This window comes from Dipodomys spectabilis, unplaced genomic scaffold, assembly GCF_019054845.1.
Source record: "Dipodomys spectabilis isolate Male_0828 unplaced genomic scaffold, ASM1905484v1 ptg000233l, whole genome shotgun sequence".
NCBI classification, from domain to species: domain Eukaryota; kingdom Metazoa; phylum Chordata; class Mammalia; order Rodentia; family Heteromyidae; genus Dipodomys; species Dipodomys spectabilis.
In genome coordinates, this window is record NW_024870910.1 from 1,910,099 (window position 1) to 1,931,944 (window position 21,846).

Below are 21,846 nucleotides of genomic sequence, written 5' to 3' on the forward strand. Positions count from 1 at the left end.
GCACTCTATCACTTGAACCACATCTCCATTTCGGGCTTTTTTTTTTTGGTCAGTCTTGAACTCAGGGCCTGTGCACTGTCCCTGAGCTTTTTTCCGCTCAAGGCTAGGGGTCTACCACTTTGAGCCACACCACCACTTCTAGTTTTCTGGGTTATTTGGAGATAAGAGTCTCACAGACTTTCCTGTCCTGGCTGGCTCTGAACCATTATCCTCAGATCTCAGCCTCCTGAGTAGCTAGGATTATAGGTGTGAGCCACTGGCTCCCGACTTCAGGCGTGCTCTCTCTCTCTCTCTTTCTCTCTCCCCCCCCTCTCTCCTTTTGGCCTGGCTTCTGGCTTTCCTGTCCAAGCTATCATTGAACTATTATTCTCAGAATTTAGCCTCTCGAGTAGCCAGGATTACAGGCTTGAACCACTAGCGCTGGGCTTGTTCTTGTCTTTTGAGCCTTCTGAGCATAAATCTCTCAAGGGTAGTCTTCCTTGAAAACAAGATTGATGGCTGTTTTGAAATCAGCATGGAGTACAGCTGTGATGGGAAGTAGTTAGTGGGATCCTAAGTGCATTCTAGGGTCTGTACTGCTGGCAGGGGGAGGGGTGTCCTGTATGGAAACCCTGAGCTCTCACCCCTTCTTCTTAGCATCGTGGTAAACAAACAGCATGGTAAACCCCATTTGTAGAGTGCAAGTTCCAATTGAACTTTTAATTATGGAGGTGAAGTTTGTATATTGATTGGGAGTTTGAAACTGGGGGCTTACTTACTAGTTAGTTTATTCTGGCCCTTCTCACAAGTCTAGGCCCTTTAGAGATTCTGAAAATAATGCAGGATGCCTAAGATTTCTGAAATTCCTGGCCTTGGAGACTTGACAACATAAAAGAGCCAGGATTTTCAAGCTGGCCATTTCTGGATCACCGGTTTCCGGTTTCCCACTTCCTGATTCATAGCTTCCAAGGATTTGTAATGCCTGTAGTCCCCCGCCCCCATTCTCCCCTCCAGTTTACAAGCAGTCATTGATAGAAAATAAATGGCAAAGTCTCTGCCCTAGAAATTCTATTTCCTGTTGCAGTGTTTGGAGAAAAAAAAAAAAAAGTAACTTTGCAAGTCCGGGTTCTTGTTTGGACTTTTTCAAAGAAATTCCTGAAATCTTTGGTTTGGACAGGCTGTACGAAGGGGATGAGTTAAAAGGACTTAGCTTCCTCAGCCTAGAAGGTACAGAGGCTACATTTTATGATCTTCAGCTTTGTGGTGTGTATATGAATATAATCCAAACAGTAGTGAGTTATTTAGCTAGGGCACACAGACCTCCCCAATGCCGGTCATTTCCCTGTAAAGTTTGTGTTCATGATTATTTTTAAAAAGATGTACTCAGACACAGATTACATTTTGTGACTATGAGAAAACTGGGAATATTTATGATTCTTAATGCAAGAAAGAGTCAAAGTGCCAGAAGCAAATGTCTAAATGGCAGGCTTATGTCTTAATACCACCACCCTTTCCATGACATTGGAGACTGCTCAGAGTTGCAGAGCTTCCTGGCTTCAGAATATATTTTTCTGTATCCCTTTCAGTATAAAAGTCTTTGCATCTTGAGAAAAAAACCTTTCCAACCTTAAGGGATGATATCTTGGTTTCATGTTTCTGAGTGTGTTCATTAATTTCAGTCTGGGAATAGTTTCATTTGTAATTTATTTATTTGCTAAATACAGATGACTGTAGATTTGAAGCAAGGTATCTGATGATGCTTGACTGGAAGTTTGATATTTCTGGGTGAGCTTCTCTTCTATACCATGGTAATTTTTTGGGGGGGGTCCCTGGGTCTGGGCGCTGTTGCTGAGTCTCCTTGTGCTCAAGGCTAGTGTTCAGTTTATTGGAGATAAGAGTTTCATGGACTTTCTTGCCTGGGCTGACTTCAAACTGCGATCCTCAGATTTCAGTCTCCTGGGTAGTTAAGATTACAGGTGTGAGTCGCCAGTGTTCGGTGGTAATTTTTCTATGGAGATGCTTGTCTACCTTGTTAGCTAGCTATATCTTATAATGCTATATCCTTTCTGTTCTAGGCCATTATAACTTTTGGAACACACTTCGGTTTTTTTTTTGTTGTTGTTGTTTTGTTTGTTTTTGTGCCAGTAGTGGTGCTTGAACTGGGCACTATCTCTTTTTTTCCCCTCAAGGCTAGCTCTCTACACTTGAGCCACAGTTCCATTTCCAGCTATTTTTTTGTGTGTGTTAATTGGAGATAAGAGTCTCATTTATTTTCCTGCCCCAACTGGCTTCAAACTATGATCCTTAGATCTCCCCCTTCTCAGTAGCTGGGATTACAGGTGCAAGCCACTGGTGCCTGGCATGGAGAGGGTAGGTTTTATGTAATGGTTGTGAAGGGGATCTGATGGCCACCTCAAAACAGGATTTGTGATCAGATTGTAAGAAGATAGGACCAAAGAAGGCAAAACTATAGCCATCATGATTGCTTGAACTGAAAAATTTTTTCTTAGGGATATAAACTAACATCCTTGCTTTTTTTTTTTTAATTGTAAAAATAGTGTACACAGGGGTTACAGTTACATGAGCAAGGTAATGAGTACATTTCCTATGGAGCATTGTTACCTCCTCCTTTGTTTTTCCTCTACCATCCCTTCCCTCCCACCTCCCCAACTCCCCCCCCCCCAAGTTGTAAAGTTCATTTTCAACATAGTGTCTTGTACATCTCATTGTTACAATGGGTAAGCCTGTATTCTTTCTTTCTTTATTGATTGATTGATTTTTAGTTTCTGTTTTATTAATTCCTTTTTTTTATTGTGAAAATACTGTACAGAGGAGTTACAATTACATGGGCAAGATAATGAGTACATTTCTTATCAAGCATTGTAGCCTCCTCCTTTGTTTCCCCTTCCCATCCATCCTCCCCCCAAATCCTGTATCCTTATTTCAGCATTTTGTTACTTCCCTTACCCCCCAAAATTAGAAAAAGTATATATATATACAAGATGCAGGGCACCGACATCAAATACAGTGAAAACAGGGGTTATACCATGGGAGAAGCACATACAAAAGAAGCAAAAAAAAATCATATAGTACATTTGAAATATGTTAAAAACAATAACAAGAATGAAAAAAAAAACCCAGTTGTGTCCCTATCTTGGGGTTCATTTCACTTAACATCTTGTTATATGGTCATATGTACATAGCTTTTCACCTTTTCTGCTTGTCCTAGACTTACACTAGTTATTGCAAATAAGGGAAACCATGGGACCTATGTTTCTTTGGGCCTGGCTTACTTCACTTAATATAATTTTTCCCAAGCCTTTCTATTTTCTAATAAATGGGGCGATGTCAACATCCTTCCTTTTTATTTTTAATGTGTTATTTGGGGCTCAAGTTGGATGAGGGGTCATACCTAACTCTTCTTGTTATACATTTCACTTGCATTTACTGGGCCTGGCACACAGTAGGAGTTCATTAAAATGGGTAGATTTGGTGTCACAGGGTATGGGACTTGGAAAAGGAGATAGGACCCCCCCCCCCCCCGCTTTCTTCCTTTTCTTTCCATGAAAATGCCTCCATCCTCCCTCAAGTGACTAAATGCCTTTTTTAGAACTCACAAAGCAAAGGGAAGGTAGGCACTGGTGGCCCACACTTTGTACTCTTAGATACTCAGGAGGCTGAGAGCAGAGGATTGAAGCCAGCCCAATTAAGCAGCTTAAAAACTCAGAAGTGGAGAGTTGGCTCAAGTGGTAGAGCACCATTCCTGAGTAAAAAAGCTAAGGGACAGTGTTTAGGCCCCTGAGTTCAAGCCTCAGGACTGGTTGGAGAAAAAAAAAAGAAGGGCTCCTATTAGCAGTCTTTCACAATCCTATATTCCTAACTCTGTCCTGCCTTCCCTGTGAGCCCTGACATGGCGGAGGGTGGGGGTGTGTGGAGGGGTTCTTCTTGCTGGGAAGGCAGAATGGTGGTTGGAAAGCCCCTGGGTTTTGTAGAGGGTCTTGTGCGTGTGCTGGCATTGCCCAGTGGAGTTACAACTTGTTTACTGCCGTTGGTTTTTCCGGGATGAGGTCATCTGAGCTCCACTTCTGCAGGGCACAATGGTTTTGTTTGTTGGGGAAATCGCTGTCCATTGAAGTTTCTAAAGATGTCAGGGACATTAGGAATTGCAATCGAGTAGCTTCTTACATAAGTGCATCTGACAAGCCGATTTCACAAGCACTTCTCATCAGTCACAGTTGGATGGCGAGGTTTATTGTTTGAATGTGTGTGTATGTGTGTGTGTGTGTGTGTGTGTGTGTGTGTGTGTGTGTGTGTGTGTGTGTGTGTGTGTGTTTTGATGTTGGGAAGGGATGTCTCTGTGTAGAAACCAAGTAGTTTCATAGTCCAAGAAATGGCAGAAAGACCATATATTTGGGAAACTGAACACAATTCCCCATTCTTCTTAGTTTTCTCCCAATTATTGTGGTAGTGAAGACAGTTGTGAATTGAACTACTTGTGCATAATATTTAAGTTATCAGTAAATGCCAGGGTTCTGATCACTCTGCCACTTGAGTTGTGCCTCCAGCCTGACTTTTTTTTTCCAGTCATGGGGCTTGAACTCTGGGCCTGGGTGCTGTCCCTGTGCTCTTCAGCTCAAGGCGAGTGCTCTACCGCTTGAGGCACAGCGCCACTTCTGGTTTTCTAGTGGTTTATTGGAGATAAGAGTCTCTCAGACTTTTCTGTCCGGCCAGGCTTTGAACCATGATCCTCAGATCTCAGCCTCCTGAGTAGCTAGGATTACAGGTGTGAGCCACCAGTGCCAGGCTAGCCTGTCGTTTTGCTAGTTAATTAGAGATGGGTCCTCACAGACTTTGCTCCCCAGACTGGCTTTGAACCACAGTCCTCCAGTGATCTCAGCCTCTCCTGAGTAGCTAGGATTGCAGGTATGAGCCCCAGTACCCAGGTGGATGTAAATCTTTGTAGGGCAGTATGATCTTTGGCAGTCCTGCCAATGAGCTAGACAGACTGTATGCTGTTGGCATTCATTCTCAAGACTTTGTTGTTCATCCATAAGCCAGTGGTTAAATTCTTTGAATGGACAGCTTCAGAAAGTTACTACTTAGGAAATAGGACTTCAATTTTTTAATTTTTTTATGCTGGGCCTGGACTTGAACACAGGTCTTGGGCCCTATTCCTGAGTTCTTGTGCTCTAGGTTAATGCTCTGTCATTTGAGCCACAGCTCTACTTCCTGCTTTGTTGTTGCTGTTGTTTATTGGAGACTTTCCTGCGTGTGCTGGCTTTGATCCTCAGTCTCCTGAGTAGCTTGGAGTACAGGCATGAGCCACTAGCACCTGTTTTCCCTTGACTTTTTGAGCCCTGAAAGAAGTATTTAGTCACTTGAGGATTACAGGCATGAGCCACCAGTGCCCAGCAGAAACTCAGATGGTAAGAAGGTAAGGAGATGATCTCCTATTGAGACAATTTCGGCTTACAAAATAAATGCTTCCAAGACACAAAAATTCTTTGTTGTAAACAACTTGTAATTTTCATGGTTTTCAACGTTAGCTCCGACAGCCTCTGTGATAGATCTTAGATGTGTTTATCACAGCTGGAAGAATGTCACACCGCCATCCATGTTGATCATAATATGCCACCTACTCTGGTTGTGTCTTAGAACTGGAGTTCTGGCTTTTTGGTTTTGGGCTTTTTTTAATGGAGAAGTTGAGGGCTGAGGGCAGTCAAGTAGGAGTGATACTGAAATGGGAAACAGAGCACGAGTTCAGCCAGGACACTTTCCAGGTTGTCCCGAGACCTCGGGCGACCTCCAGGCTGTGGTTCATTGAATAATACTTAATGCTTTGTGTGGCCTTCTGTGAAGAGCTCTTTATGGCTATTATCTGCATGTTTTACTAACATAACTAAAGCTTATCCAGATGAGGACTTTTCTTTCCTTCCTTTTCGGCCATTGGGAAGTTTCAGTTGAGAGAGTAGAGAGAAAATTGACATCCTTCATATGCTGAGAGGCTGAGAGAGTTTGGGTGGGGTTTTGGCCTTGGATAGTCAGTGTGTGTGTGTGTGTGTGTATGTGTGTGTGTGTGTGTGTGTGTGAGAGAGAGAGAGAGAGAGAGAGAGAGAGAGAGGAGAGGGGAGGGGAGAGAAGGGAGGGAGGGACGGAGGGAGGGGAGGGGGTGTTGCAATCTTTCCAGTGCTAATGTTTAGTGACTGTGATTTGGGACAAATGATTTACTCTGTGAATTTCAGAGCTTTGGGAAACTTGGTTGAGGAGTTTGGCTCCATCCTGCAGGCACAGGCACTATGTGTTCACTGTTCTTCCAAAATAGTCTTCCGAGAGATTGCATCCAGCCAGACTCCCATAGCTTGTTCTACCCAGGAAGCTGAGGTCTGCTCACTGCAGTTCAAAGTTAGCCCGGGCAGACAAATCTGAGAAACTCCAACTGACCAGCAGAAAAAAAAAAGTCAGAAACAGAACTGTGGCTTGAGTAGTAGAGTACCAGCCTTGAATGAAAAAACCAAGTAAGAGTGTTAAGCCTGAGTTCAAGCCCCAGTGCCAGCCCCCTCCTCTCAAAAGCAAAAGGATTGCATCTGTAGCTAAACATGCACAAACTTTGTTTTTTTTGTCATTATTCCCCCAAACAATACAGAATACTGATAAGTGATTTATATAGCATTTACACTATATTAGATATTCTAAGCCATCTAGTGATGATTTAAATTTTGAGGGAGGATATGTGTAGCTTCTGTGCAAACACCACCATTTTGTAGGAAGGAATTCAATATCGCTGGATTTCAGTACCCAAGGATGTCCTGGAATGAATCCCTCAAGAACACTGGGGGAGGGAGGCAGCTTTATACAGTTCTTTCTCTTCTCCAAATTTGAGATTGTCCATGTTACATTTTTCTTTTTTTTTGTAGCTTTGATTTGTGTCCCAGCATCCTGCATGTGATTGGGTGCTATTGGTTAACCTAATTTGAAAATTGCAAATTCATTTAAATGATAGCTTAGGCCAAGTGTAACGACGAAAGTCAGTTTTGTGAGCCCCAAATCTTATTACAAAGCCAAAGCAATCCATTGTTGGATCATTTTAATGGATCAGTTTCTTTGCCATTTCCATCCCATGTATTCTTTAGGATTGTATTTCACTAGATGGGGTATTTGTTGATTGTTTCCTAGCATTTCAGATTCCCATTTAGCTGTCTGGTTGGAAGTATTGACTTGTGTGTGAATGTCACTGTGGTTTCTGGGAAGTGTGTAGAAATGTCGGACGGTTGGTATTGGGTTCCCAACCGTGAAGTGCTAAGTTCTTTAGACCCCTAGGATTGGTGGCCGTCTGTGGGTCTTTGCTGGGGCTGTCTCTCATTGGAGACACTTGAGTGGGTTAGTACAGAGCATTAAAGAGACTCTAGGGCATTGGCTCCCAGTGGTTGGCCTCCTTGTTCAGGCTTCTCATGCTCCGCTCTCATTTGCCCAGCTGGGTGCCTCTTCCTCTAACCCCCTTCTTTGCCTTTTGTCATCTTCCTACTGTCTCAGCTCCAGATGTGGCTGACTGGCTTAAACCATGTGGTTGTCTGTTGTCTGCCTCCCTGGCTCCAACCCTTGTGACACTTCCTCTGAGTCACTGTGACAGCCAAGTGTGATACTGTACATGTACCTGGTGTTCTGAACTCTAGGTAGTAGATAATGCTGGTCCACTTTTTAATGTCTTTGGATGCCTGGGCTGCTTCTGTGCTGGAGCCATTGTACCTAAAGCCACTAGAAGCACTCTGGCACCAGTCACTTTCAAGCTTCTGTGCTCAGTTCTTCTCGGTCTGTCCCTGGAAGGGAGGTAATGGCTCCTATAGTAGTTCTGCGCTCAATTTTTTGAGGGATAGCTATACTGTGTAGAGGGTTTTACTCTCCACATAGCTTTGCCAATGTTTGTTATTCTCTTTTCCTTTTCTTTTTTGGGTGCTGAATGAATGCCAAGGCCTGTGCAATCTACCACTGAGCTATGCATCCTTGGTCTTGTTATTCCTTTCTCTTGCCCTTTTTCTCCTTTTCTCTCCTCTCCACTATCTGATGATATCTCAATGTAGTTTTGATTGAGGGCACATTGGGATTTTAGTAAGTATCAGTGAAATATTTCAACTTTTTTTTCTTTTGGTGCTGGTTCTAATGCTTAAACTCAGGGACTAGGCACTGTCCCTGAGCTTTTATTTATTTATTTTTTGCTTTGGCTCAAGGCTGGTGGTGCTCTACCACTGAGCCACAATTCCACTTCCAGCTTTTTGCAGGTTAATTGGATAGAAAAGGCTCACAGACTTTCTTGCTCAGGTAGGAATTTGATCTCAGCCTCTTGAGTAGCTGGAGAAAGTCAGCTTTTAGCTGATTTTTTTGAGATATCCAGAAACTGGGCAAACTATGGGCTCCCCATTTTGCTTCGTGGTGCTTGGGTTCACCTGTATCTGAATATAGATGACCTGTCAGGTGGATAGGCATGTCAAGTAAGCATCAGCTGGGTCAGTGTTAGGGAAATGAAATCACCCTGCAGAAATCAATGTTAGTGAAATTAAATCACTAGATCTTAAAAGCAGCATAGAGTGGCTGTTTTTCATCTTCATCCTGCCCTTTTCAACCTCTATGGATTTGCAGGGCTTTCATGGGTCTGTCTGTCTTTACTGAGGGGAGCAGCTCTGGATGGTTGCCCTGGATTTTTAGATACCCTGCTAGAAGCTCCAGGAATTTGTCTTGTGGCTGATTAAGCAGGAAGTGCTAATCTAAAAGCATTACAACGTATTTCCTGCAGGCAGAGACCTTGCAATGAAGGTAATGTGTAAGGGTGACTCAGAAGGCATGTTAGGATAGTACCACACTCCCTGCCACTGTGGATGGATGAGTATTGGTGGCCAGCTTCCATAGCTCTTTCAGAATGGGGAGCAGCATTGTTAGAATGGAACAGAATCTGTGCAATAGAACATTTTACCGGCCAGCATGCGGGGCAAGGCCAGGTTACCTCTAAGAGTGGTTGCTTCTTCGTGCCCTGACCCTTCCCTGAGACCAGCTAGGTATGGGCAGGGGAGGGATACACACAGCATGGTTCTAGAAAATAGAATTCTAAAGTATCTGGTGACTCATTTGGGTGTGGTTTGTGTGTGTGTGTGATCAAGGATACATAATCTTTTTGTACATGTGTGCAGTCCTAGGGCTTGAATTCAGAGCTTTGTACTTGGTAGGCAGAACAGTCTATGACTGTTATGGACCAACACCCCATTCTTCCCTCTTTCCCTCCCTCCCTTTCCCTCTTCCTTCCTATATAGATCTCAGTTCTTGTCTGGAGTGGCCTTGACTATGATCATCTGAGTTATACTTGCTGAGTAGTTGGGATGAGAGGTGTGCACCGTCTCTTCTACTGGTTGAGATGGGGACCTCATGACCATTTTTCCCCCTCTCGCACATAAAGTTGTGATTCCCAAATAGCTGGAGTTATAGGTGTGAGCCACCATGTCCAGCTTACTGTGTGCTTGGTATGGAACCCACATCCCTCACCTTGTGTTAGGTCTTGTGTCCCCCTCCCTCAGCCATCAGTTAGGGCCTGACCAGCCCTCCTTTCTGGGGACCTTTGCCTATTTGGCTTCTGCAGTTGTTCCCCATAAGATAGATGTTCTGGGGCCTGCTCCTTCCTGTCTGGCTGTCGCTTGGATGTTCTTACCAGCTTGCCTATCTTTTAAAGTTTGGAGATAGAAATGAACTCAGCATCTGGTGACTCCCCTGAATTCTACTAAAGTCTCCCTTAGGTGCCATCTAAGACCGCCTAACTTTCTCTTTCTTCTTTCTTTTGGCAGGCACAGCACCCCATCATCACATACAGAAATTATATCCAATTAAATCTCCTAAGTCTTTTTCACACCTCCTACATTTGTGCATTTCTTTTTTTGCACCCAAGTGTCCAAATAACATTATTTCCTCCCGGTTGCAATTCCAATCTGTTGATCTTTTTAGCTCTTGACTCTTGTCATCCAGTGTATTTTACCATTTCTCCTGGAAAACTTGTCTTCCTAGAATTAGATAAGTATTTTATCTGTGCCATCCATCAAGTGATTGATAAAAAAAATGTTGACATATAACATGACTCAGAAAGCACCCCTTGGCCCTCTACTGGAGATTTGCCTCAGGTTCTTCATTATTCATCAGTCTGGAGGGGGGATTGTGTACTTACTATTTGGGTGTGTATATTTCTCTGCCTTTTCAATAGAGGCATAATAGGATCTTAGCAGGACTCAGTGGACGAAGTCTGTGTTCTTGCAGTCTGGCATTTGCAATATCTCTGCAGCTGGGAGCTGGTGGCTCACACCTGTAATTCTAGGTATTCAGGGGGCTGAGAGCTGAGGAATGCAGTTCAAAGTCAACCTGGGTAGGAAAGTCGATGAGACTTATTCACCAGCAAAAAGCATAAGTGGAACTGTGGTTCAAGTGCTAGAGCACCATTTTTTTTTTAAACTGTATTTCTTTTTTTTTGTTCTTTTCTTTTTTGGTACTGGGGATCGAACCCAGGACATTGTACTTGTTAGGCAAGTACTTTGCCATGGAGCTACATTCCAGCCCAAGAGCACCAGTTTTCTCTCTTTCTCTCTCTCTCACACACAAAAAAACACAAAAGTAAAAAAGCAACCCCAGTAATTCAAGAGGCTCAGGTAGTCGTGCATACCTGTACACACACTTCAATCCATCCATCCATCCACTCATCTATCATCTGCATTTATTTTTGACTATACTGGGATGGAACCCAGGACCTCATGCATGCCTGGAAAGGACTATACCACTGAGCTACAAGGCTCATATTTTAACACCATATCTACACAGAATCAAAGAATCACATCCCAGGGCTAGGTGACTAGGTACCTGGGATTTCTACAGTGATGATCAACAAGATTCAGGTAACTGGCTAATTAAAAGGAGTACAGGGTCATTTAAGGAAACTGGAGCATTGTAGAGTGAAGTAAAACAGTTTTAACAGGAGCCTGTGATCTGTGATTAGAGCTGTGTAATGTGTTCTACAAAAGGAAGGCGGGGAGAGGTCAGGGGGACACAGCGCTGGCTTTGATGTAGAACGTTAGCCTGATTTTGAGTGGAAAGCTAAACATCGTAAGGTGCATGCTTGCTCATTGTGGGCATTACTTTGACCTCTGTACACCAAGCTGTTCTTCACCACCACCCTCATCCCGCCCCACAGCAGCTGGCTTTGCAGTCACTGAAGAGGATGTGTGACTTGTATGGGCCCTGGTTACCTGAAGAGCCCCCCAGTGTGTGTGCATGTGTGTGTGTGTGTGTGTGTGTGTGTGCGTGCATGTGTGTGTGCATGTGTGTGTGTAACCTTGGGATATAACCAAGGGGATCCAGCCCCTGAGATCTGTGTCATCAAAGAAAAAAATCGATCATCCATTCAAAAAGTCAGTCCGTCTATTGACATTGTAAAGAATTTGTCAGGGTAGGAGTCTTTAACAAGGTCATCATTGTTGAAACATAGAGACTTACTGTACTGGACTTTTGGAGACAGGTAGACCGACAGTACTGAGGTTTGAGGCTTTGGGCTTGCTAAGCAGGCACTCAACCACTTGAAGCATGCCTCTAGCCATTTTTTCCTTTTCTTTTCAAATAGCTTCCTCCTCTGTCTCCTTGCCCCCAGACTGTTATGTAGTCCTATGTATGCACCCTGTGTAGCTGGGATGACAGATAGGTACCACCGTGCCTGATGTTTTTGTCTCAAGAACTTTTTGCCCAGGCTGGCCTTAAAACCATGGTATCTCTCATCTTAGCTTCCCAACGATCTTAGATTATAGGTATAAGCCACTGCACTTGATAACTTTTTCCCTCAGTAATGGGGTTTGAACTCAAAGCTTTATACTTGCCAGGCAGGCACTCAAACAGTGAGCTGCCGCTCAAGCCCTCTAGATACATTGTAATAGTCTTCCTTAAGCCCTCTAGATACATTGTAATAGTCTTCCTTTTTTTTTTTTTATCAAGGTACATGCCTGGGCACCAGTCCTCTATACTTTATGGTGCAGATGAGATGGCAGATGTGTGCTAACATGCACATCTTTTTATTGGTTGAGAATGAGGTCTTGTAAACCCAGGTTAGCCTTGAACTGCAGTCTTCCTGCTTTCATTCTCAGTCTTTGGAGTAGCGAGGATTACAGACATGAGCCACTGTGCCTATTTTGACTTAGATATTTTAAGACCAGAAAGACATTCAGAGTGATTGTCAGGATGGGCAAAGTTGTTTTTATGAGGATCCAGGAAAACAGTTGCTGTTCCTCCATTAAAGCAAATAAAGCTCTATTCTGCACCAATCTGTTTGGCTACAGATGCTGTTGGTGGAGCGGACACTGGAGCTTGTGTTCCAGTCTTTGAATTAATTCAATTTCTTAATTGGCATGGCAGGATGTAAGCATCTCACCCATCTTTGTAAATTCTTTGCTACATTGCAGCCTTCAGTTTTAATGTTTCCAGTCTGCAGAACTGTTTTGTGTCTGCATAGGTTTTTAGATAGTGTTTATAGGCACCATAGAGATGGGTTCTAGGCATGATTGTAAAAAATACTTTTTTTTTTGGTTAGTCATGGGGCTTGAACTTAGGGCCTAGGTGCTGGCCCTGAGCTTTGTGTGTGTGTGTTCAGAGTTATGCTCTAACACTTGGAGCCACAGCTCCACTTCCCATTTTTAGGTGCTTAATTGGAGATAAGAATCTCACACTTTCCTGCCTGGGCTGGCTTCAAACTGTGATTCTCAGATCTCAGCCTTCTGAGTAGTTAGGATTACAGGTGTGAACTACTGCTGCCAGGCAGTAAAGAATAATTTGCACAATCAGATGGCACTTAGGTTTTAATTTCTGCCCTCAAAAGTCACCTGTTATATAATAGGAATTCCTTCAGTTCCTGTGATTCCCGTTCACTATTGGATGTGTCAGGTGGCTCAGACTGCCATCTGTGTGAAAAACAGAAATGTACATATACAATGTAAACACCTTCTCATTGACACACGCAGATAAAGAGCTTACCATGAATTGTGTCTGTTTATACTTAACACAGAAAATTCTACTCTAACCAACTCTGGAGAATTGGTAGTGTTTGTTATCATAACACTATCTCCCTCTTCCCCCATCTCCCAGTCTCTGATTTTTTTTTTTTTTTGTTGTTGTTAGTTGCAAGATAAGATCTCTATTCCCAAGCAATCTCTCGCCACCCTCCCCACCCCCTTGGCTTGGTTCTACCAGACTTCGAAGGTCTCCTGTAATCTCTGCCACTTGGGGAGGTCCATGTGGTTTTCTGGTGCTGTTTTCTTTTATCTTGCACTGTTCCGTGTGTCCAGTTCCCGTGGGCTGCTTCAGGGTTTTCTGGCTGTGTTCAGGTCAGACAAACACCTGATCATAGGCTGCACCTGCACTGCACCCTAGGCATGTGAGAGGGGAGTCAGTGAGTTCTTTCCTATGCAGTGGGTCCCGCAGGCCCATCCCTGGGTGCAGGAAGGGCCTCCTGGGTCAGCAGGAGCGGTATCACCTGGGCACTTCTCAGGAGCAAAATTTTGGTGTTTCTGTGAGCTTTTAGCATGGTCTCAGCGCATGATAGGGATGTTGAATGCTGCCCTACGAGGTGCAAAGTAAAGTTGGCTTCCTGAGCCACTTCCCTGTCTCAGGCTGCTCTGTAGCCTCAGTTCTGCTGCTGTGTTTACTCTGGTCCCTGCTGCACAGGCCATGACCCCCAGAGTCCTCCCCAGGGGGCGTCAAGCGGGCTCCAGCCATCTCCAAGATGAGTCTAGATGCCCAGCCTCTGTGATAGACTCAAGCTTGCGTCCTAGAAGAAGAGAAATGGCAAGGTCCCGCCAATCATCAGCTCATCTTCCGGGGTTTCCCCCTCTGAAAAGTCTTCCTGACCTTCTTAGAATTAAGTCACGAGCCCCTCTTTTCACGATCCCGCAGCCCTGACTATGGGTCATCTCATGGTGTCTAGTTTGCTACTTGCTGGAGACGAGGTTGCTCCTGTAGCAGGTTAATCCTCTCCTAACCCTTTAAATCATTTTGACTTCCGCAGAAAGATAGCATCTAGTGAGAGTTTTGGTGTATAAAGTTATCTGTTCCAATGAATTCATTTCTAAGACAAGTAATGAACGGCTATAGAGAGCCACCAGCTGAGACCAAATAGATTTCTTACACAGACTCCAAGGCTTTTTTAGGTTGGCTTTTATCATCAGAACCAGAGATGATGCTTGGTTGGCTAATATATTTTCCTTCGTTATTTGCCTATAGACCTATAGTAAGAGAGTTCTAATTTTTCTTCTCAATGCTTTTATTTCCAGCCATAAGCTAATACTCTCCCATATTTTGAAGAAGGCTTGATCAAAATAAAAAACATTTTAATGAAACGGATAGCATGATACTCTCTAAGGGAGTTGTTGAAGGATAATGAAGGATTTTGCTATTCACCATATTTGCTAGTAATATTTAGACTGGCAGCAAAATTAATAGAGAGGGTGTTTTTATAAGTGGAGGGGCATTTTTTTTAACGTGTGTTGATCAGTAATGCTGCCTCAAGCCTGTGACTGTTGGCAGTAACACATTCCACTTAGCTGGTTGTCATGGCCTCTTCTGCACAGTAGGTGGGAACAGCCCTTCTTGCCCTTGAAAAAGATGAAGCCCTCTGCCCTGCAGCCCTGAGCCAACCGATTTTCTTTTTCTAGGATCTCAAGCTTCCATGGCTTGCAGAACACGTTATAAAAATACTACATTTCTAGTATAACTCTTACAAACATTTAGGTCCACTGCTTTGTGTGTGTGTGTTTTCTCAGTGACCTTTGCAGTTGTAAAAGGTTTGGTTTTAAAATGGTGTCTTTGGGAAAGTGAGTTCTGCCCCAGGTACCAGGCTGCCTGACCCTCCCCAGCCTTCAACGTACATCAGGTGGCCCCTGCTGCTTTGCTGTGGCTCAGGGCACTGCAGCGAGGTCATCCCCCCGCCCCGTGACAGCCCTTCTCCCTGCTTCCTGCCTTTCCTCATCAACGCCAACTTTCCCTTCTCTTCTTAAGCCATCCTAGATCTCATCTTCTTCAAGTGGATCCTGCCCGTGTGGGTTGCTTTGCAAAGGGAGGAATGGAGTTTTGTTAAGTCTCCGTAGCCATCAATGGGTGGTAGCAAAGGGCGTATCTCACACTCTATGCCCAGTATTTATTCTCTGAATGCATGCATTCTTTCCCAGAACAAACAGAATGTAGCATGCTGCATTCTCCTTCCTGTTTGTGGCTGGTGCATTCTGAACACTGTGCTATCATTCATGGTCCAGCTTGAGTTCCTTTTTTTCTCTCTCTCTCTCCCTTTCTTTCTTTTTCTGTTTCTGTGACAAAACACCCCAAAGACCAACAGTGTCATTCACAGAATCCCAAACGGCTGTTTGTTGGGTCCTGCCTTGTACTTTGTGGCTTGGGTTTGTCCTCTCTTCCGGAATGAAAGGGTAGTTTCTTCCTATTTTTTTCCCCTTTTGTTCTATGAATGGGGAGGAAAGTGTGAAGTGTGGAGATGGCTTTTTCATTGGGAGGCGCAGCCAGGTCCACCTCCGCCTGCAGAGGTCTTCGCTGGCCATGGACAGGAGCCAGATGGCAGAGAGAAGCAGATTCTTCGCTGCCGTCTGCGTCTGGTGGCAGTGTGGAAGTCCAGCCGGCTTGGGTTCTGTGCCTTCATGCTTTTCCTCTGCGTCCTGAATTTCTGTGATTTATTGGAAATGATGGCAAATAAAATTGGAGCCTCATTCTTTGTGACTGAGCATGTGTTGAATACAATAATAGATTTGAGTTCAGATGCTCTTGGATAAACAAATAAATGTACTCAACCTATAGTGACATCGAGAATGAGAATTTTTAAGCAGGACACTGAAAGAAAGAAATAGGTTTTTTTTCTTGTCTCTCAGAGAAGACTCGGAGCCTTAGTCTTCCAGGATGTGCAGTTACTGACCTGAAATGGAAAAATCAGTGTGTGTGGGGGGGAAGGAAGCGTGAAGTTGCGGGGGGGGGGGGAATGTTTGGGCACAGCTGTGAGGCAGTGATATTTGAGTTGAAATCTGCATAGGGAGAGATCAAGGCAGTGTGTGGAGAGAAGAAGGAAGGGAGAAGAGGGAAGGAGCTTGGTGTGGTGGAGATGGAGACTGTTTGGCTAATTAAGCAAGGAGAACATCATTAGATTAAGTAGCAGTAGGAAGAGATGAACTCCCCTGGAGTCAGGGGAGGCTGGGCATGGGAAGGTATGGCTGCAGACCACCCTGGAGACCACAGGGTTCAGATCAGAGTTACAGTGATAGAGACACTGGCTGGGTGGACTTCATTCATGCAACACCAGCTCTGCGATGTAGTAACTTTGGACCAAGTACTAGGCCTGAGGACATAGTTGTGAGGGAAATAAAAACAACTTCCCTTCCCCATCTTCCTGGACCTGCCATTGTGGGACTGACAAAGTGAAAAGAAAGGTCTGAGCTGGGTTCCCGAGACAGGGAGATAGGGATGTAACTGAGAAAAGCATCCAAGAACCCTCTGGCTTTGGGATATAGAGCCCAGAGAAAGGTGTTGCTGGTTAAGTTGCTAGCTTTGTGCCTTTCAGAGGAGCATTAGGAATGGCCGATCTTCGACATGAACAAGTCAGAGAATAAGAGAGTCATTGAGTAAAAGATAGGGAGACTTGGGAGGTAGTGTATGGGTTGGAAGGAAATAGATGTAGAGGAGGCAGAGGGGTACACTTGGATGAGTACCTGTCATTGATGTGCATTTGAGAATCGCAGAGAACCAGTGATCTGCGCAAGGCACTTCCTAGTCCATATGCTTGCTGACCACACTTACCCTCCTACCTGACCTATAGATGTTTGATTCAAAGCAGGCTGCTTTGAGTCTCCACTGTCTTGGTCATGGTGACTATCCTCCAGTGTAGACAGGATGGCTTAGTGGTGCAGATGGAAGTTGTTGAATCTTGACTAACTGAGCTCTGTTCAGCTGAGGAGCTGGGCTGGCCTGGGTTGCAGCCTCATCTTTTTGCCTGTACCCTCATGATACCTTGGGCTCTCGGCTTTCATTTGCACCTGGTCTCTGCCACAGTCAGGGAGTGTGTTGGCCAGCATCTGGCTTGGTGTAGGCACTTCATGAGGGTACTATAAGTAGCCAGATCATCAGCCAGGTATTCAGCCTACAGCTTGCAGTCTGCAGCCTATAGTCTGCAGTGGAGAACTGTATCTCCTTTCCTTAACATAGATTATTTTCCCCCTATGAATTGACCACATTGTGGGTTGGGAACTAGTTTTAAGACTTCCCTGCTAGCCGGGCAGGTGGCTTATGCCTGTCATCCTAGCTACTCAGGAGGCTGAGATCTGAGGATCGTGGTTCAAAGCCAGCCCGGGCAGGAAAGTCCGTAAGACTCTTATCTCCAGTAAACCACTAGAAAACCGGAAGTGGCACTGTGGCTCAAGTGGTAGAGCGCTAGCCTTGAGCTGAAGAGTGCAGGGACAGTGCCCAGGCCCAGAGTTCAGGCCCCATGACCTACCCAAAAAAAAAAAAAGAAAACAAAAAAGACTTCCCTTCTTTGCACTGAAACATGTCCTGCCTCTGCCCTCTTGTCCCCCGCTCAGTCTGTGGACCAGGCATCGACATCCGCAATGACTACCAGCAGCTGAGGCGCCTGGAGAACTGCACAGTGATCGAGGGCTACCTCCACATCCTGCTCATCTCCAAGGCCGAGGACTACCGCAGCTACCGCTTCCCCAAGCTCACCGTCATCACCGAGTACCTGCTGCTGTTCCGCGTGGCCGGCCTGGAGAGCCTCGGGGACCTCTTCCCCAACCTCACGGTCATCCGTGGCTGGAAACTCTTCTACAACTACGCCCTGGTCATCTTTGAGATGACCAATCTCAAGGACATTGGGCTGTACAACCTGAGGAACATTACTCGGGGGGCTATCAGAATCGAGAAGAATGCTGACCTCTGTTACCTCTCCACGGTGGACTGGTCCCTGATCCTGGATGCCGTGTCCAATAACTACATCGTGGGGAACAAGTCCCCGAAGGAATGTGGGGACCTGTGTCCCGGGACCATGGAGGAGAAGCCGGTGTGTGAGAAGACCACCATCAACAACGAGTACAACTACCGCTGCTGGACCACAAATCACTGCCAGAAAAGTAAGAACACCGGGGTCTGCTACTCTCTTCCCTCTGCTTCCTCCTCCTCCTCCCCCTTCCCCTTCTTCTTTCCCTTCCTTTCTTTTCCTTTTCCTCCTCTTCCTCCTCTGAATACATGGGTCCTGGGAACCAAGGTGAGGCTCTGTCACATCAGGAACACGGTGTGGCGTTCTGTGGAAAGGGGCCCCAACTGCCGGGGGTGCTGGTTGGCTTTCTTCTGCACTTGAGAGCCCCAGGAATACAGGATTGTGGCATGAATGGAGGCCATCATGGCTGCTGTCAAGACAGATCCAATCATATATTATATATTAGGAATAATCCACCGCACTTCTGGACTAGAAGTCAGTGGGCCTTCAGCTTTGGATTCCTGATGAGAAAGGGAACCTGGTGGGTTTGGAAAATACCCTAAGATTGGCAGGTAGGGGCTGCTTATCCTTTGCAAGAAGCGATTTTTTTTTTTTTTTGTATAGCAAGACTTCGTTAGCATGAATATAGTTTAATAAAGGAAAAATAAAGAGCTTACTCACGTTCTTTGTAAGTGGTCCTTGGTCTTAAGCATTCACAGGAGTGCGTGAGTGTTCTGGCTTATGATTAGAACTCCTCCTAGCTGAGGCAAGCAAGTTCTGGATGGGTTTGCAGGAGTTTGTGGTTCAGACTTGTTCAAGACGTGCTTGCAGATAGCTGTGTAAGAGGGTGCATTTTCATTTAAATAATTAATTTATTATTTACTTATTGTATTGGTCTTGAGGCTTGAACTCAGGGCCTGGGCACTGTCCTTGAGGGTTTTTTTTTTTTTTTTTTAATATTCAAGGCTGACACTTTACCACTTGAGCCACAGTTCTACTTCTGGCTTTTTGGTAGTTAATTGGATATAAGAGTCTCAAGCTTTCTTGCCTGGACTGGCTTAGCCTCCTGAGTAGCTGTGAGCTACCAACATCGGGCACCTTTGTCTTTTTTTAAAATTAAATTTATTTTATTTTATTTTTTTGTCTTATATGTTCACCAGTGTTTAGATTCAGTGGCTAGAAAGGTTCTCTTCACTGATTTTCCTCAGTGTGTTAGCTGTAAGTACTTATTATTTAGTGGTTGGCCTAGTGAAAGACCCACAGCCCATGTACTCTAGCTAGTCGCAAAGAAGTCCTCAATTGGTAAGCATGCTGAAATAGTACATTGTATAAAATAAAGATAGGCCAGACCCCATAGATAGTGGTTGTTTGAGCTTTCCACTGACCAGAGCCCAGGAGGAGAGGAGGTGCATCCTCTGAGATATTACATACCTTCATGCATTTGATCTCTGTGTGTGTGTGTGTGTGTGTGTGTGTGTGTGTGTGTGTGTGTGTGTGTGTGTGTGTGTGTGTGTGTGTGTGTGTGTGTGTGTGTGTGTGTGTGTGTAACAGTTTGATTAGTAGGGCCAGGTTCCCACCTCAAATTGCCAAGAACACCATGGGGCCACTGTAAGGACCACTGTAAGGCTAGTGCTGGAGGAGGGTTCTTTTCTGATTGATTAAAAACTGTACCCTCTCCTTGACTTCATTTGCAGTTGGATAAAATAACAAAATATATCTGAAAAGAGGCCTTGGTATTTAAAATTTAAAAGTAAAAGTAGTTATCGAGGGAGTGAGTGTGGGGTAGGAGAGAGAGGTGTTGAACGCAGAGATGATTGTCCCAGGTGACCTTGGACGGGCCAGTTTTTCTGGGTGGTACTTGGGCATGGTCCTAGAGCAGTTACATTATTCTTTCCTGGTGATTAAACGTAAGGATGTAAGTGTTTAGGAATGGGCAGTGCTATTAGATAGGCACCTGTTAGTGACTCACAGATGTGTTGGACTCATTGTGGCTTTTTGTCTGTTTCTGACATCTGCTTGCTGAGGAAGCCTGGGGTAGGGTTGAGGCTTGAATTCTTGGCCCAAGTCTAAGAGCAGTGAACAGAGATGAGCAAGTAATTTAAATTGCCAGGACATCAGGTTTTTTCTTTGTTTTGTTTTTTAATCTGTGGGATGGAATTGATCCTTCCTTCCTCACAGGGCTGTTGGAAGATTGAAAGTACAAAGAGAAAAGGCACATGAAAGAGTAGTGACGGTTTGAGCCAGCCCTAATGCTGGTGCAGCTGTGGACTAGATGCTGGTCACGCCCTGCAGCCCCCCCACCCCCCACCAGCTGGCCCAATCCTGCTGATGTGTTTTGTGATTTCACAATGAAGCACTTGTTTAAGATTGATAAAGAAAAACCATTCAGGGGAATTGTCCTCTCTTTATCTTGTCAGGAAAACTCAGGCACTGTCACAATTTCTTAGAAGTTTCTACTTGAGTTGGACTGTGTTCCTTTCACTTGGTTTCCTTTAGACCTGTGCAGCGATGGTGGCCACAAGCCATATGCACTTAACCTACCTGAGTACTTGATCTGTGGACCGTCTGAGTGAGACCTGCTTTAAATGTAAAACACATACAGGATTCATTGGAAGGAGAAGGAGAAAAATCCAGCAAAAGAGCTCGTGAATAATCTCTTCTATGAATTCCATGTTGAAATACAAATGTGTGGGATACACTAGACTAGGGAAAATTGTGTTATGGAATTGTTCACCTGCTCCTTTTTACTCTGGATGTAGCTAACAGAACATTTGAAATTACAAATGATTTGCATGTGTGTCTGCCAGGGAATACCATTGTAGAGGTTTTCTTTGAGTCTGGAGTTTCTCCCCCCCATTCTCTGGCTGGCCCACTGGCCTCTGTAATGTTGCCATGTCCTTACCTCTCCAGCCAGAACCCTTGGTAATCATCCAGGGAGCCAGAAGGGCACTGAGTCCAGACAAAATGCCTACCTCGAGTTCTCCCTAAGTGGTAGATGGCCATTTGAAGAATTCCATTCAGTTCTTATGCTGGACGGCCGTAAAAGCAAAGAGACTTATCTGGAGAGAAACGTCAAGTACAAGTGTGAAGTTGTTGATGTCACGGAGAAACACTCAATTGTTTAGTGCTGATGTACAGCTATTACTTGACACTCTACACTCTTCTAAATCTTGACTCTTGGTGGGTGGCAGTACGGTAGGCAGCCTGTTAAAGAAGTGGCCACTTGGTGGCTTATTTGCACACCTCTGTGTTTCTGGTTGCTTTTGACTTGAGATTTCATGCAGGCCTGAGTTGATCCTCAAGAGCAAGAGACTCTGAAATAAGTTGATGTGGCCTTTTCACTTTGGCAAGGACGCAGTGTTAGGGCCCTCCTGTCTGGGGTGGTCAGTCCCCCCTCTCTGGTCTTCTCTGTTACCCTCTGTTCCTCAGTCTAGAGTTTACTGGCTGGTGGTCTTTGTCCATTTGGGCTGGTTGTAACAAAACACCAGAAACAGAGTGGCTTATAAACAACAGATTTGTTTCTCGTATTTCTGGAGGCTGGAAGTTCAAGATCAAGGTGCGGATGGATTTCAGTGTCTGGAGAGAGTCTGCTTTGTGGCTCGTAGTGCCATTTTGCTTTGTTTGCACGCGGTGAAAGGGGCAGCAGCTCTCTCTAACATAAGGGCACTAATCTCATTCCCAAAGGCTTCACCTTGGTGCCTTCATCATTTCCCCAAAGTTGCACTTCCTGACATGAACATTGCATTCACCTCATGACCAGAGTTCTATTTTCCTCATTCCCATTGCATTTGTGGGTCCTTCGGGGCCTTATTGTCCTCTTTTAGCTTCCAGATACCATCTCCGGCCTAGAC

General features: G+C 44.8%; 1 protein-coding gene across 1 annotated transcript in view; it reads left to right on the top strand.

Annotated features, from left to right (window-relative positions):
* The window catches only part of Igf1r (insulin like growth factor 1 receptor), a 227,585-nt gene that overhangs the window by 19,130 nt on the left and 186,609 nt on the right, over positions 1–21,846 (top strand). The window contains exon 2 of the mRNA XM_042698578.1: positions 17,604–18,149. Within this exon, the coding sequence (XP_042554512.1) occupies positions 17,604–18,149 (546 nt within the window). The remainder of the gene's footprint in view (positions 1–17,603; positions 18,150–21,846) is intronic.